At 38.5% G+C, this 17,568-nt stretch overlaps 1 protein-coding gene across 3 annotated transcripts in view; it reads right to left on the bottom strand.

Moving 5' to 3' along the window:
- Nucleotides 1–17,568, bottom strand: part of NFKB1 (nuclear factor kappa B subunit 1) — a 124,383-nt gene that overhangs the window by 31,254 nt on the left and 75,561 nt on the right. For all 3 annotated transcript variants that reach the window (XM_059067303.2, XM_059067304.2, XM_067035551.1), the window contains 5 exons: nt 14,920–15,083; nt 12,943–13,101; nt 11,181–11,285; nt 2,777–2,868; nt 254–392 (listed from right to left, as the gene is read on the bottom strand). In XM_059067303.2, coding sequence (XP_058923286.1) covers nt 254–392; nt 2,777–2,868; nt 11,181–11,285; nt 12,943–13,101; nt 14,920–15,083 — 659 coding nt within the window. The remainder of the gene's footprint in view (nt 1–253; nt 393–2,776; nt 2,869–11,180; nt 11,286–12,942; nt 13,102–14,919; nt 15,084–17,568) is intronic.

The raw sequence follows: 17,568 nt of genomic DNA, 5'->3' as shown, positions 1-17,568 counted from the left end.
CTCAAATTCAAAGAGAAATTCTCAAATGTCTAAATCTCATATAAAACTCAATGGAAATAACATTATTTTAAAAGGCCAGACTTAATTCTATGACCCCCAAATCATATATAACCTCTTTCTTCTCTAAAAAGAAGTACCATGGACCCAGAAACCAGTTACTAGGAAGCTGTTCAAAAGAGGAGACTACCTGATCTTTTCTAATCAGACCATCCTCTTGTTCGAACAAGCACAAGTGTTTAAACAACCAAGTTACCTTTAATTTCAGGGTAGTAGAGAAAAGGTTTTGGTTCACTGGTTTCCAAATCAGATTTCCTCCGAAGCTGGACAAACACAGAGGCTGGTTTTGTAATGTTGACATCTTTATACTTTGGAGTTTTGAAGACGATGGCAAACTGCAGGATACAAAGATCCAAATGTTGGAGTAGGACTACATTTCTTTTCCAGCAACGTTACTCATTAAACACATTCTTTATGCCCAATGTTTAGACACAAGGTACTAAAAAATATATAACACCTTAGAGAAACTTACAACCTTAGAATTCTATACCCATACATTTTTATTAAATTGCCAATGTGAAACTGAAATATAAGATTATGCCGATGTATTGCAAAACTTCATTAGTTCACTTGTCTTAAAATTTCAAACGTCTTTCAGTATAAATAATCATGTGAATAAAATACATTGCATACATCTTCTCCTTTTCCAAATTAGCCTTAAAAGCCTCCAAGAAAAAAGAAAAAAAAAGCCTCCAAGATTATTTACAGCAATATCAGAAAGGCTAGTCGTGGAAAGAGTGAGGAAGGTGGTACTACTACCAGCCTGCTGGTGAGCCAATGAAGACAAAAAACTAAACCCTGTAAGAAAGACATCAGGACAGGGTCAGTGTATTGTGAGGTGAGGATGGCCAAGTCTCTAGGCATACACAGGGCATTCTGTAACACCCATAAGACAGCCTCCTCATTGATATCTGGCAGTGCCAGAATAGTCAGGCATTTTCACATTTTTTAGCTGGATTTTTTTTACTCGATCCACAAAATTAATAAGTTTAAGCTAACAGTTATATACAGAACCTTCCACCAAACAACAACAAAAAAGGATATAATTATTTTCAAGTACACATGGAACATTTTAAAAAACTGATCATAGAGTCACAGAGAAAGACAAAAAAATTTCAAAGAACTTATACCTAAGACCACCTTCTATGACCACAATATAATGTTGAAATCATCAACCAAACATCTTTTAAATGTTTGGAAACCTAAAAATGGACTCCTAGACAAAAAATTTAAAAGAAAATCATGATAGAAATGATAAAATAAGAACCGAGCAATAATAAAAGTATTATGCTATCAAAATGTGATCTCAGCTTATAGCTTTAATGCATTTGTAACAAAACTTATTTTTTTCATTAAACTGTGCTTGGGGCAGAATCAGCATTGCTGAGGGGCCCACTGCTTTGAGCAGCCACGCACTGTCAGTATTTAACACCCCACCTCAAAGATGTTTTAGCTGAAGTTTTTGACTATGTAATATATTCATATGGATCAAGCTTCGTAAAATATAAAAAGGTATACAATGGTGCACACTGAAACTTCTCCTTGCCATTCCTGTCCCTCATCCAGACAGTTCCTACTGTGTGCCTGCCCCCCGCCCCCAGAAGTAAACACAGAGAAGCTATTAGTTTCTGTTGTATTCTTATAGTTTCTTTATGCATAGTAAACATAAACATAGAATCTTTTTTATATACATTTTGCTTTATATCTATCTTTTAAAAAATTTTAATGTTGTATCTTTGAGACTTTTCCATATTAGTCCATAGAGTACTCATTCTTTTTAATAACTGCACAATATTCCATCACATAGATACACCATAATTTATTTAACTGGCCACTTACTGATAGACATTTGGATTGTTTCCAATTTTTTGTGAAAACTCTATTCCTCAATCGCTCAGTGTAATCATTAAGATGAGGATTCAGCATTTTCATCTCTTAGTCATATACTCAATTGTCACCAGGAGATCTTGATTTATCATGATGACATCAGCCTCAACTAGAAGACTCCTCCTTTCAACACTTTTCATTAGAATACCCTTTTAACAGGTCTCCACATATTACACTGGTAGAACACTGTTATGGACTAATTGTGTTCCCCCAAAATTCATATGTTGAAGCCCTAACAGTGTGGCTGTATTTGGAGATAAAGCTTTTATGGGAAGAATTAAGGTTAAATGAGGTCATAAGGGCAAGGCCCTGATTGGATAGGATTACTCTTTTTAAAAGAAGAGACAGCAGAGAGCTTACTCTCTCTCTGTCCTGTTAGGACACAACAAGAAGGTGCCTGTCTGCAAGCCAGGAAGAGAGCCCTCACAAGGAACTGACACTGTCAGACCTTGATCTGGGACTTCTAGTCTCCAGAACCATGAGCAACAAATTTCTTTTGTTTCATCCACCCAGTCTATGATATTTTGTTATGGAAGCCTGAACAGATGAATACAACACTTAAAACATTTTTACTAAAGGACCTAAGGGCCACTACCTTGTGGTTAGGTGATCAGACACCCAAATGAAATGCCTTGCAAGGTCTAATACAGCCTTGCCCATAATTCTATGGTAGGTAACTTTTCTGGAACACCGGCAAGACACAGTGCTCTTTTATGAAAGTTAAATAAATATTTATGATTTTTCCTTGTTTTATACATGGAAACTAGTGAATGTCAAGAAGGCAGAAAATGTAGAATCATCTTCATCACCACCGTCATCACCATCCACTTACTTGTCTATGAACATCTGTGGGGGAAAAATCTCCGAATCCTTCCCAGATTCCACCATTTTCCTCCTCCTCATAAAATCGAATCTGAATGTCATCTGCAAACAGTCACGTCCAGATGTATAATTTCACATAGTATAATAATATTCAAAAACATGAAAAAATAAAGCTGGTTCAAGATTCTACCTATAAATACTACGTACCTAACCTTTTTCAAAAGTAATTAATATAAAATACACTTTTGAATTATTTAAAATTTTTAGTGAAAATTTTCTATTAGTTACCATAGTAATGGGTCCCAAGATTCATTTACAATGACAGAATACTAGATTTACCTATTCAATCTGAGTTTTCTCTTAATCAGTCTTTTCCACTTCTTCATCCCTAAACCAATTCACTCCTGAGAAACACGAATGATAGTGAGGAATATCAGAATCCCAAAAGGTGGTTCACTTGATACAGATTTACATAATAATATTTAACTAATACAAAGTTTACTACATGGCAGACACTGTTCTGAGTGATTTTATATGTATATATTAGCTGATTTAATCCTCACAACAACTTTGTGATGCAGGTCTACTATTAATATCCTCCTTCTGCAGAAGAGAAACTGGAGGTCAGAGAGGTTAAGTAACTTATCTAAGGTTGAAAAGCTAGTAAATGGAGAGGCCAGGATTTGAACACAGTGAAGTTTCAGATTCCAGGCTCTTACACATTCTACTATGCTACCTCCCTATAATATTTTATTAGTCTATATTGAGAAACTGCTAAAAATATCATGTTGGTCTAGTCCCTCTGTGTTAAATTAGAACATCTAAATTTCACACTTCAGTCATCGGTTCTACTCCTGCAGAAGTATGACAATATAACTCAGGTTGGCATCTCCCTGGCTTCGCTTCCTATTTCATGGGAAGGTATACACTATTGACTTGCAAAACTAAATTTATATTTCTATTTACATAGAATTTTAGAAATATTAGGGTTGGATAAGACATATTATATCCTGGTTAATACCTCTGCCTTCAGGTAGGACTACCGTGGACCTAGTTATTCAGATTCTCTAAGCTAGGTTCAAGACTTCTCTTAATAAGCCATTCCAATGTAATGATAATGATTAAGAGTCACACTTACAAATAAAGGTACTCAGATTGTGTTTACTCATAGTATACACAACCAGAAATCTGGAAATGCATATTACTTGGATAGAATGGGTTGGAAGAATACTGATACCAAAACCTGCAGAGACAGTGTAAACATTTTTGGGATACAGATATATATTGATACCTTTACCTTAAAATCTAATCTCATTTTCTCTGACTTTTATCTCAGAGCATTTAGTCTTAAAGGATAATTTTCTTTGTTTTAAGTTCTTTTAATAGGGGCTACATTTCCAGCTATGCAGTTGCTTACTTTGAAAATGCTCATCCTTGTAGTGAGTATATCTTTCTTTTCTTTTTTCTTTTTAGTGAATAAACTACAATTATTTTTATTGAAAAATGTAAAAGTGAAATATATTTTTTTGCATTATTTTTTAACATCTTAATTGGAGTATAATTGCTTTACAATGGTGTATTAGTTTCTGCTGCATAACAAAGTGAATCAGCTATACGTATACATATATCCCCATATCCCCTCCCTCTTGCATCTCCCTCCCACCCTCCCTACCCAACCCCGCTAGGTGGTCACAAAGCACTGAGCTGATCTCCCTGTGCTATGCAGCTGCTTCCCACTAGCTATCTATTTTACATTTGGTAGTGTATATATGTCCATGCCACTCTCTCACTTCGTCCCAGCTTACCCTTCCCCCTCCCCATGTCCTCAAGTCCACTGTCTACACCTGTGTCTTTATTCCTGTCCTGCCCCTAGGTTCATGAGAACCACTTTAAAAAAAATTTTAGACTGCATATATATGTGTTAGCATGTGGTGTTTGTTTTTCTCTTTCTGACTTACTTCACTCTGTATGACAGACTCTAGGTCCAACCACCTCACTACAAATAGTTCAATTTCATTTCTCTTTATGGCTGAGTAATATTGCATTGTATATATGTGCCACATCTTCTTTATCCATTCATCTGTCGATGGACACTTGGGTTGCTTCCATGTCCTGGCTATTGTAAATAGTGCTGCAGTGAACATTGTGGTACATGACACTTTTTGAGTTAATGGCTTCCTCAGGGTATATGCCCAGTAGTGAGATTGCTGGATCAAATGGTAGCTCTATTTTTAGTTTTTAAGGAACCTCCATATTGTTCTCCATAGTGGTTGTATCAATTTACATTCCCACCAACAGTGTAAGAGGGTTCCCTTTTCTCCACACCCTCTCCAGAATTTATTGTTTGTAGAGTTTTTGATGATGGCCATTCTGACCAGTGTGACGTGATATCTCATTGTAGTTTTGATCTGCATTTCTCTGATGATAAATCATGTTGAGCATCCTTTCATGTGTTTCTTGGCAATTTGTGTATCTTCTTTGGAGAAATGTCTTTTTAGGTCTTCTGCCCATTTTTGGATTGGGTTGTTTATTCTTTTGATACTGAGCTGCATGAGCTGCTTGTAAATTTTGGAGATTAATCCTTTCCCAGTTGCTCCATTTGCAAGTATTTTCTCCCGGGCTTCCCAGGTGGTGCAGTGGTTGAGAGTCCACCTGCCAATGCAGGGGACACAGGTTCATGCCCTGGTCTGGGAAGACCCCACATGCCGCGGAGCAGCTAGGCCCATGAGCCATGGCTGCTGAGCCTGCGCATCCTGAGACTGTGCTCCGCAACGGGAGTGGCCACAATGGTGAGAGGCCTGCATACAGCAAAAAAAAAAAAAAAAAAAATTTTCTCCCATTCTGAGGGCTGTCTTTTCATCTTGTTTATGGCTTCCTTTGCTGTGCAAAAGCTTGTAAGTTTCATTACATACCATTTGTTTATTTTTGTTTTTATTTCCATTTCTCTAGGAGGTGGGTCAAAAAGGATCTTGTTGTGATTTATGTCAAAGAGTGTTCTGCCTATGTTTCCCTCTGTATAATGTCTGGCCTTACATTTAGGTCTTTAATCCATTTTGAGTTTGTTGTTGTATACAGTGTTAGGGAGTGTTCTAATTTCATTCTTTTACATGTAGCTGTCCAGTTTTCCCAGCACCACTTATTGAAGAGGCTGTCTTTTCTCCACTATATATTCTTGCCTCCTTTATCAAAGATTAGGTGACCATATGTGTGTGGGTTTATCTCTGGGCTTTCTATCCTGTTCTACTGACCTATATTTCTATTTTTGTGCCACTACCATACTGTCTTGATTACTGTAGCTTTGTAGTATAGTTGGAAGTCAAGGAGCCTGATTCCTCCAGCTCCGTTTTTCTTTCTCAAGATTGCTTTGGCTATTTCGGGTCTTCTGTGTTTCCAAATAAATTGTGAATTTTTTTGTTCTAGTTCTGTGAAAAAGGCCAGTGGTAGTTTGATAGGGATTGCAGTGAATCTGTAGATTGCTTTGGGTAGTATAGTTATTTTCACAATGTTGATTCTTCCAATCCAAGAACATGGTATATCTCTCCATATGTTTGTCATCTTTAATTTCTTTCATTAGTGTCTTATAGTCTTCTGCATACAGGTCTTTTGTCTTCTTAGGTAGGTTAATTCCTAGGTATTTTATTCTTTTTGTTGCAGTGGTAAATGGGAGTGTTTCCTTGATTTCTCTTTCAGATTTTTCATCATTAGTGTATAGGAATGCAAGAGATTTCTGTGCATTAATTTTGTAACCTGCTACTTTACCAAATTCATTGATTAGCTCTAGTAGTTTTCTGGTAGCATCTTTAGGATTCTCTATGTATAGTATCATGTCATCTGCAAACAGTGACGGTTTTACTTCTTTTCCAATTTGAATTCATTTCTCTTTCTTCTCCGACTGCTGTGGCTAAAACTCCCAAAATTGTGTTGAATAACAGCAGTGAGAGTGGGCAACCTTGCCTTGTTCCTGATCTTAGTGGAAATGGTTTCAGTTTTTCACCATAGAGAATGATGTTGGCTGTGGATTTGTCATATATGGCCTTCATTATGTTGAGGTAGATTCCCTCTATGCCTACTTTCTGGAGAGTTTTTATCAAAAATAGGTGTTGAATTTTGTCAAAAGCTTTTTCTGAAAATCATATGGTTTTTATCCTTCAATCTGTTAATATGGTGTATCACATTGATTGATTTCTGTATATTGAAAATCCTTGCATTCCTGGGATAAACTCCACTTGATCATGGTGTATGATCCTTTTAATGTGCTGCTGGATCCTGTTTGGTAGTATTTTGTTGAGGATTTTTGCATCTATGATCATCAGTGATATTGGCCTGTAGTTTTCTTTTATTGCAACATCTTTGTCCGGTTTTGGTATCAGGGTGATGGTGGCCTCATAAAATGAGTTGGGGAGTATTCCTCCCTCTACTATATTTTGGAAGAGTTTGAGAAGGATAGGTGTTAGCTCTTCTTTAAATGTTTGACAGAATTCGCCTGTGAAGCCATCTGGTCCTGGGCTTTTGTTTGTTGGAAGATTTTTAATCACAGTTTCAATTTCGCTACTTGTGATTGGTCTGTTCATATTTTCTATTTCTTCCTGGTTCAGCCTTGGAAGGTTGTGTGTATCTAAGAATTTGTCCATTTCTTCCAGGTTGTCCATTTTATTGTCATATAGTTACTTGCAGTAATCTCTCATGACCGTTTGTATTTCTGCAGTGTCCACTGTTACTTCTCCCTTTTCATTTCTAATTCTGTTGATTTGAGTCGTTTCCCTTTTTTTCTTGATGAGTCTGGCTAATGGTTTATCAATTTTGTTTATTGTCCCAAAGAACCAGCTTTTAGTTTTATAGATCTTTGTTATTGTTTCCTTCATTTCTTTTTCATTTATTTCTGATCTGATCTTTATGATTTCCTTCCCTCTGCTAACTTCGTGTTTTTTCTGTTCTTCTATCTCTAATTGCTTTAGGTGTACGGTTAGGTTGTTTATTTGAGATGTTTCTTGTTTCTTGAGGTAGGATTGTATTGCTATAAACTTCCCTCTCAGAAGTGCTTTTGCTGCATCCCTTAGGTTTTGGGTCATCGTGTTCTCATTGCCATTTGTTTCTAGGTATTTTCTGATTTCCTCTTTGATTTCTTCAGTAATCTCTTGGTTACTTAGTAGTGTATTGTGTAGCCTCCATGTGTTTTAGAGATTTTTTTAGAGATTTTTTGGAGATTTTTTTCCTGTAATTGATATCTAGTCTCATAGCGTTGTGGTTGGAAAAGATACTTGATACGATTTCAATTTTCTTAAATTTACCAAGGCTTGATTTGTGACCCAAGATATGATCTCTCCTGGAGAACGTTCCATGAGCACTTGAGAAGAAAGTGTATTCTGTTGTTTTTGGATGGAACATCCTATAAATATCAATTAAGTCCATCTTGTTTAATGTGTCATTTAAAGCTTGTGTTTCCTTGTTTATTTTCATTTTGGATGATCTGTCCATTGTTGAAAGTGGGGTGTTAAAGTCCCCGACCATTATTGCGTTACTGCCGATTTCCCATTTAATGGGTGTTAGCATTTGCCTTATGTTATTGAGGTGCTCCTATGTTGGGTGCATAAATATTTACAACTGTTATATCTTCTTTTTGGATTGATCCCTTGATCATTATGTAGTTCCCTTCTTGTTTCTTGTTAATAGTCTTTGTTTTAAAGTCTATTTTGTCTGATATGAGAACTGCTACTACAGCTTTGTTTTGGTTTCCATTTGCATGGAATATCTTTTTCCATCCCCTCACTTTGTCTGTATGTGTCCCTAGGTCTGTGGTGGGTCTCTTGTAGACAGCATATATATGGGTCTTGTTTTTGTATCCATTTAGCGAGCCTGTTTCTTTTGGTTGGAGCATTTAATCCATTCACATTTAAAGTAATTATCAATATGTATGTTCCTATTACCATTTTCTAAATTGTTTTGGGTTTGTTTTTGTAGCTGTTTTCCTTTTCTTGTGTTTCCTGCCTAGAGAAGTTCCTTTAGCATTTGTTGTAAAGCTGGTTTCGTGATGCTGAATTCTCTTAACTTTTGCTGATTTGTAAAGGTTTTAATGTCTCCACTGAATCTGAATGAGATCCTTGCTGGCTAATCTTGGTTGTAAGTTCTTCCCTTTCATCACTTTAAATATGTCCTGCCACCCCTTCTGGCTTGCAGAGTTTCTGCTGAAAGATCAGCTGTTAACCTTATGGGGATTCCCTTGTATGTTATTTGTTTCTTTTCCCTTGCTGCTTTTAATATTTTTTCTTTGTATTTAATTTTTGACAGTTTGTTTAATATGTGTCTTGGAGTGTCTCTCCTTGGATTTATCCTGTATGGGACTCTCTGCGCTTCCTGGACTTGTGTGGCTATTTCCTTTCCCATGTTAGGGAAGTTTTCAACTATAATCTCTTCAAATATTTTCTCAGCCCCTTTCTTTTACTCTTCTTCTTCTGGAACTCCTACAGTTCGAATGTTGGTGCATATAATGTTGTCCCAGAGGTCTCTGAGGCTGTGCTAAATTCTTTTCATTCTTTTTTCTTTATTCTGCTCTGCAGTAGTTATTTCCACTATTTTGTCTTCCAGGTCACTCATCCATTCTTCTGCCTCAGTTAGTCTGTTACTGATTCCTTCTAGAGAATTTTTAATTTCATTTATTGTGTTGTTCATCATTGTTTGTTTGCTCTTTAGTTCTTCTAGGTCCTTGTTAAACGTTTCTTGTATTTTCTCTATTCTATTTCCAAGATTTTAGATCATTTTTACTATCATTACTCTGAATTCTTTTTCAGGTAGACTGCCTATTTCCTCTTCATTTGTTTGGTCTGGTGGGTTTTTATCTTGCTCCTTCATCTGCTGTGTGTTTCTCTGTCTTTTCATTTTGCTTATCTTACTGTGTTCAGGGTCTCCTTTTCGCAGGCTGCAGGTTAGTAGTTCCCGTTGTTTTAGGTGTCTGCCCCCAGTGGGTGAGGTTGGTTCAGTGGCTTGAGTAGGCTTCCTGGTGTAGGGGACTGGTGCCTGTGTTCTGGTGGGTGGGGCTGGATCCTGTCTTTCTGGTGGGTGGGGCTGGATCCTGTCTTTCTGGTGGGCAGGACCATGTCCAGTGGTGTGTTTTGGGGTGCCTGTGAACTTAGTATGATTTCAGGCAGCTTCTCTGATAATGGATGGGGTTGTATTCCTTTCTTGCTAGTTGATTGGCATTGGGCATCCAGCACTGGAGCTTGTTGGTCATTGAGTGGAGCTGGGTCTTAGCGGTGAGACGGAGGTCTCTGGGAGAGCTCTCGCCGATTGATATTACATGGGGTCAGGAGGTCTCTGGTGGTCCAATGTGCTGGACTCAGCTCTCCCACCTCAGAGGCTCAGGCTTGACACCTGGCTGGAGCACCGAGACCCTGTCAGCCGCACAGCAGTGAATGTGGCGGTCTCCATTATGAAGTCAGATTACGAGGGTCTTCAGTAGCTGCTCAGCTAGAACAGGCTGACTTGGGAGCACTCTGTCTACGAGGCTATCTTCAGCAGCCCGTGGCTGAAAGAGTAGGTCTTCGCATGAGCTGCCAGAATTGTGAATGTTTATATAGAGGTCTTCGCTGGATTTGGTCACAGATTTGGTACAGGTGGTCTCAAGAACACCTTACTCTCTCAAGGCTGTGCGCTTGAAACAGCTCCTACGCCTGAGGGTCTACAAGCTGCAGAAAGATGAGACTGCCCAAGGCCGCGTGCAAGCTGTGATCCTTGCCACGAGCCCTGCTGCTGCCGTCGTGGAAGTGAGTGTATATTATACTATACCTTCTATCATTTTATTTAAAAAATGAGTGAAGCTTGAGAAAATAACACAATCTCCTTCAGCTTTTGCTGACTTATCAATCTTGTGCTATATTTAATGAGAGACAAATGCCAAGGACCTTTCTGAAAGTGAAAATATGAGAGAAATATGCTCTGGGAATTTCCCTATAGTCCTTATTCTCTTTCTTTTTCTTAAATGACATCATAGTGTCATGTGAAGACATCCAGAAAAGCTCTCTGTGTTTCAATGAAGCATGGTAAGATAAACAAAATAAACAATTTTACACTATGTAAAACATTTATTCTGTGTGTGTGTGTGTGTGTGTGTGAAGCATGGGCTATTACTCATTTATTTAAAGTTCAGATACCAAAATTTAAAGTATAAAAACCCTGAAACATCACTGATTCCAATGATCACTGTTTTCTTATTTATCTTTACTTCTGTTGAAAATTTTAAAATGAATTAGCTGGGTTAACAAAATAACTTGGACAACTTAAATTTGGAAGAGAGGAAATGTATAAATTTTTAAAAGGAGTTCTATGGCAAGGAGGGATATTATTGGGCCTACTGACAAAAAGTGACTCACAAACACTCTCAGAATTATACTTCACATATGGAGATCAGAGCATATATTTACCTTTCTGAACCTTGTCACAGAGAAGATAAATCTCTTCTCCTCCAGTTACGCATCCAGCTGTCCTGTCCATCCTTACTATTTTCAAGTTGGAGGCATTGGGGGCTTCTGTCCACAGGAGAAAAACAACAAACTTCATTATTTATCCTCAGCTTCACAAGCTAACCTCCTATGAGGGACCCTTAACCAAAGCATATATTAACCAAAAGAAAGTTTAAATAGATGCTTTCACTCATAGTGCTTTAACAAGGATATAAATAAAACAAAAATGCCTTCTGAAACCCTCAGAGCATTTCTTGGGCATGGCTCATTCATTACCACCAAAATAGATGAGACACAAAGGAGCAGTATTTGTTTCTCCCACTAACACAGTAAGAGAGATTAATAGAGGAAGAGAAAGAAATTTTCTGATGTTTCAGGAAGTTCCAAGCTAATGGATGTGTGGAATTTCAATAAGGTCAAGACTTTAACCCCAAACTTATGTCCATGATACTGATATACCATTTACAAGAGTCCTAGAAATTTAGGAAAAGCAGTTTTCTAAAACTATTTATTAACTTTTATTCTACAGAAAAGAAAAATGAAGATGTTATATTTCTTTTCCCCAAACGAAATTAGAATTCTGTGTGGTTAAGGAGTAAAAGTCTTGTGTGGTAATAGTATAAGGCTTCCTTTTTTTTTTTTTTTGCTCCAACAGCTGCATTTTAAAGTGATCTTTGGTATATGAGTCTACATCAGTTTATAAAGCTTTCACTTCCCTTCAAACATGTTTAAATTAGAGAAATCAGTTAGTTGTTGTACCTGGGGCATGGTGTTTTGTACTTAGACCAAACTCTATAACCTTTCAAGAAGCCTAAATACTGCCCTTGTAGACTTTCTGGAAATATCTGTTTAATAAATCCCATGCATACCAAATAAGAAATTTGCATGGTAAATGCTGAAGACCACTGTAAAACTCTTTCAGAAACTCCAGGAACTATAGACTGAAATAGAATTTTGAAGCTACGAAATATCTTTACTGCTCACTTAGTAAACCTGAAGTTCCTAACTTGATAAAGCTATAACATGCAAGAATGAAAATGGATAAGAATGAGTTGTCTTTTTAAAAATTTTTTTATTTTTAAAAATTTTTGGCTGTGTTGGGTCTTCGTGTCTGTGCAAGGGCTTTCTCTAGTTGCGGCGAGCGGGGGCCACTCTTCATCGTGGTGCGCGGGCCTCTCCCTATCGTGGCCTCTCTTGTTGCAGAGCACAGGCTCCAGACGCACAGGCTCAGTAGTTGTGGTTCATGGGCCTAGTTGCTCCACGTCATGTGAGATCTTCCCAGACCAGGGCTCGAACCTGTGTCCCCTGCATTAGCAGGCAGATTCTCAACCACTGCACCACCAGGGAAGCCCAAGAGTTGTCTTTTATTAACTTCTCTTCAGAGCCCCAATTGAGAAACTTTTCTCATCTAAGAGCACCAACAATATATCCTCATAGTAAGGAATTCATAAATAATAAGAGATTTGGCATTGCACGTAGAAGACTACAAAAATGATCTGAGGAAGATTTATTGAGCACCTCACAATATTTCACTTTTAATCTCGACATCAAATTTTAAGCTAAATTTCAGTATTCTCATTTTGTAAGATGATAAATGTGAGGCTCCAAGTGATTAAGTTACTTGCCCCAGGAATCAGAGGTAGTCAGTAACTGCCAGGGCAGGGCTGGAAGTCTATTCTTGACTTTACAGCAAGCTGCCTCCTGTCAGAAGTCAGGTACTCACTGCTATCGTAGATGGCGTCTGATACCACGGGTTCCAGGCGCCTCGTGAAGCTGCCGGTGCTGTCTGGAAGGAAAGCTGTAAACATAAGCCGCACCACGCTGAGGTCCATCTCCTTTGTCTGCTGAAGAGCTGCCTGGCGGATGATCTCCTTTTCCCGATCTAGGACCAGACAACATAGGGTATTTATGCCCAGGGAAAGAGTAAAGCGTGAACGTTTTAGATAGGATGCTTTTATAAAGCCCAAATAAAGAACATCAACTTAAAATAAGTCTATTTTTTTTTCTTTTGAAATTCTTCATATTGCTAATACAATTTTAAGAATTATCTATATATGTCATCCAAACGTAAAGGCATCAAAAAAAGGCCTGCATTTTCTCTGGATCACAGTAAAAACTGTCCTGCATGTGTCAAACTGCCTCTCTCCTATATTCCCCTGCCCTGTCCCAAGACACAAAGGATGTGATGGAATGGAATGCAGTAGCCTGACTATGCCTCAGTTGTGTGGAAGAACGTGAAAATTAAGTATTCCAAAAGCTCTCTGAGCAAAGGGACTGGATTCATCCCACAGTGCCCGGCACAGTACCTGGCACTAAGCAAGTACAACTCAAAAAGTGCTTTTAAGGAGCCGAATGACTCCACTGCACTTGGCTCCTTCCCTCCTGATGGAGCTTTCATACTGATGGACATAATCTTACTTAACCTATAATATAATAAGAGGTGATAATTCAAGTGATAAGTACTATGAAAGAGCTACAGTTGAAGTGATATGAAACTTCAAAGGAGGGGAGAATCCAGAGGCTTTGGAGCAGAAGAGGCATTGCTCTAAATATTGAAAGGATGGTAGAACTTGAACTTAGGAGGAGAATGAAAAAAGGCATCCCAGGAAGAGGAAATAGCAGGAATGGAAAGAAAGAATGTGCCAAAGAGAGAAAGTGAGAAATTGTAGTGCTTCTATGGTGTAGTTCAGCTTGACAGGAAGGGGTGTAGTGGAAAACAAAGTTGGAAATGCAGATTGGGGCCAGCTCTTGGGAGGCCTAAAGTGCCAGGGTATGGAATTTGGATTCTGGACGCAACAGGGAGACACTGAGTAGTGCTGACCTGTAGGCTTCAGTAAGATCCATCTGGCCATAGGGTGTAAACTAGATTAGAAGTGGGGAGGGACAGAGACAGAGCATCAAAAGATGGAGTGAGGAGGGGAACCCCAGAGAGCACAGAATAGCTGGACCACGAACTGGAGATGCAGCAGAGGTGAGAAGGAGGACGCAAAGATGATGTGAAGGTTTTGAGGATGAATATCAAAAGACAGAACATGTCTAATGGGAAAATGATTGTCTTTGGACTGCCTGAGTATGAGCTGGTGACAGGATGGCCAGACAAAAGGACAACACATAAAAGCAGAAATGGCGTATGTGGTGGAACAAGGATTAGGGTTGAAGGAAAAAAATATAAGTGAAGGCAGGAAAACATAATATCATAGCATTTTTATGATAAAGAGGATAGCTTACAATGAGCCTGAAGAGCCCAAAGAAAGAAAGATTCCTTATAATAAGGTGAGCTGGGGGAGGTATAACAGAGCAGCTGTTCTTTGAACCATGTCTTGAATTCTGAATTGGTTCTGACAGGTTGAAAAGGGAAGGGTGGGGGGTTTTAGGTAGAGGAAGACACATACAAAGGTGTGAGTATGCATCAGTATTCAGGGGGCGGTGATGGCGAGAGGTGGGTGCAGGTGGGACCTCAGATAAAGCTGGAAAGGAGGCTGAGGCCCGGCTTTGTATGCCAGGCTATGGAGGTACAGATTTTATTCTAGAAGTAGCAGGAACCATCAAAGGTTTCTGAGCAGGGAAAGGGTGAGAGCAGCTTGGAGTACAGGCCAGGAGAAGGAGAAACCTGGGACATAAGATGAGCACATGGTCTACACACAGGACAAGGAGAGCCAGAGCTCTCAAAGGACCAAGGCTGGGAGAGTGATATACTCACCTGTGAGCTGCCGGTCTCCTCCACCTTCTGCTTGTAAATAGGCAAGATCAGGATGCACCAAAAGTCCGGGATTATAGCCCCTTATACATGCATCTGTCATTCGTGCTTCCAGTGTTTCAAATACTTTTTTCTTTGTCACATGAAGTATACCCAGGTTTGCAAAGCTGGAGAAAAAACAGTAACGGCAACAACAACCAGAATTAGGCAGTCAGTGACTAGAGAGTCCTGTTTTACCTTTAGCTAAGTGGATTGAGAAAAAATGCACAGGCCCTCAAATCACTGGCCCTCAAACACATTACTATTTCTGCAGTGAAACATACAAAGCAGACTCACCAAATGGAATAATAAAGACTATAACCAGCTGCGCATCATGTCAGGCTGGGTTTTGCCACCAAATCAGTCTGTGGTAAACTTAGAAAAATCTTTTCCTTTTCAAAGCTTATTAGACTTGCAAATTATGAATAAGGGAGTGGGGTATACATATCTTAATAAGAAAGTTTTGCCTAGACTCATTTTAAAGTATTTTTCTAGGAGAGTTGTATAAAAAGAAATTTTAATTCCAAATATACTAACTTTTCTAACTTTTAAAAAAATAATATGCAAAATACTATATTTAGAAGATTTTTTTCTTTTGGCTCATCCCTGGGTGTCTAGACGGGATTTAAAGTCTACCAGGAATCCCATCTCCTCCTGGGCTATCTCTAAGGTTGGAATTATTTCTGACCACTAGAATGTTCAACTCTACATGTACTCATTCTTGAGGTATACCTTCAATCGGGGATGGAGAACTTTTTATATTGTGAAGCCTACATATCCATAAAACAAAATATGTTAATATGCTAATTAAAGCAATTAAAGGGATTTTTAAATATATAAAATGCTCCAGCCATTCATTTTTAAAAATAAAGTACATGAAACAAAGGAGTATATTCAATAAATGTAATACAACAAGCAAACAAAAAAGCACTTTACCAAGGAGACTCATTCGTTCAACAAATATTTATTTTGCTCCTTAGTACCTGGCAGTGTCCTGGGTGCTTCTGTCAACAGTAAAGGAATCCCTACCTTCATGGAGTTTATATGCTAGTGCAACAAGAGAGAGGAAACAAACAAGTAAATTTTATAATTTAAAAGGTAAAAAGTGTTACCAAGAAAAATAAAGTGGGAATGGGGAGGATGAAAGGCAGTAGTAGAAGGCACGACACTTAAAAATAGGAAGAGGCCAGACAGGGCCTCATTGAAAAGATATCAACTGAACAAAGACTTGAAGGAAGTAGGGGGTGAGACATGGATATATGGAAAAAGAACATTTGAGGTGGAAAGAACAGCAAGTACAAAGACCCTGAGGTAGGATCATGCCTGGTGTCCACAAGACAACAATGGCAAACAGGCCAGTGTGGCTGGAGTGAGATGAACAAGGGGTTAGTACTAAGTAAGGAGTTCAAAGAGATAAGTGGGGCACAGTTCTTTTAAAGCCTTGTAAGCTTTTGTAAGGACTCTTCTTTTCCTCTGGCTTTTACTCAGAAAGAAAAAATATATTAGCAGGAATATTAGAGGAAAGATAGAAATATTATGATAACTGGATCAAATGAAATAAAGAAGAAGATAATGTTGGAAGACCAGATAAACTAGGGAAAGAAAACATAGGAAGTGAAGGCAGAATGAGATGAGCACTCATACAGAGGCCCAGAGATGAAATGATACACGTGTACAGACAGTGATGAAAAAAAGTAGGACAGCTGAGACAGACACCGAAAAGAAAATACAGAATATAAGCCCCTTGAAAGCAGAGATATCCAGTGACTAGAGACCTGGGTGCTTAATAAATGTCTACCGGATAAATAAATGCATGAATTAATCCGGCACAGAAAAACACGCAATGTGACACATTGGTATGCATGGAGGCACAGGGGGATTTTCAGAAACGACACCTCCATATTTTGGCCTTTTAGGCTTTACTCCTATACAGACACCCATAACTACAGGAAAACGAGGCTGATCTTCTAGGTAACAGCAATGATAAACACGTGTGCACTTTACCACCTAGAAAGTGCTTTTCATGTATATTATCTAATTTAATCTCTGTGAAAAAGTCATCATCTGTATTTTTCATTATGTGAATAATGGATTTACTCTGGAAATAAATGAAACAATACAGAAGTCAGTCTTCCACCTTAGGTAATGATAGAGCAACACAGACTGATTGAACCTCGCATTTTAAACAACAAAAAACATATGAAAAAATAGTTTTCAGACACCGGACAATAGGTGGCATAGGACAGTGAGCCTTACAAAAAGGAAAACAAATAAGGCGAATCCTAAAATTATGCTGCCTTAATATCTAGAGAGAGCTTCCAGGTTGCAGTAAGGAAGGGGGAGCCCAAACAGGGCCTGCTGATCTCCCTGAGTTTAGGAGACAAAGGAGGTCAACAAGGGTAGAATTCACAGGCCGATACCAGAGAAGAAAGAACCACATACCGAGAGACACTCAGAGCATGTGTGTGAGGAAATGACCCAAGGCTGGGAAAAGAACAATCAGAAGCACAGGCAAAACAGCCCCTGGAGCACACACAGGGCTAGAATAGTTCAAGAAATCTTGTGATACACGAAGTATTAGGGTGTACAGTCAGAAAGGTATTGCCTTTGTAA

This window comes from Kogia breviceps, chromosome 6 (genome assembly GCF_026419965.1).
Source record: "Kogia breviceps isolate mKogBre1 chromosome 6, mKogBre1 haplotype 1, whole genome shotgun sequence".
NCBI lineage: Eukaryota > Metazoa > Chordata > Mammalia > Artiodactyla > Physeteridae > Kogia > Kogia breviceps.
The sequence above is the reverse complement of the archived record's forward strand: the minus strand, read 5'-3'. Positions and strand labels throughout refer to the sequence as shown.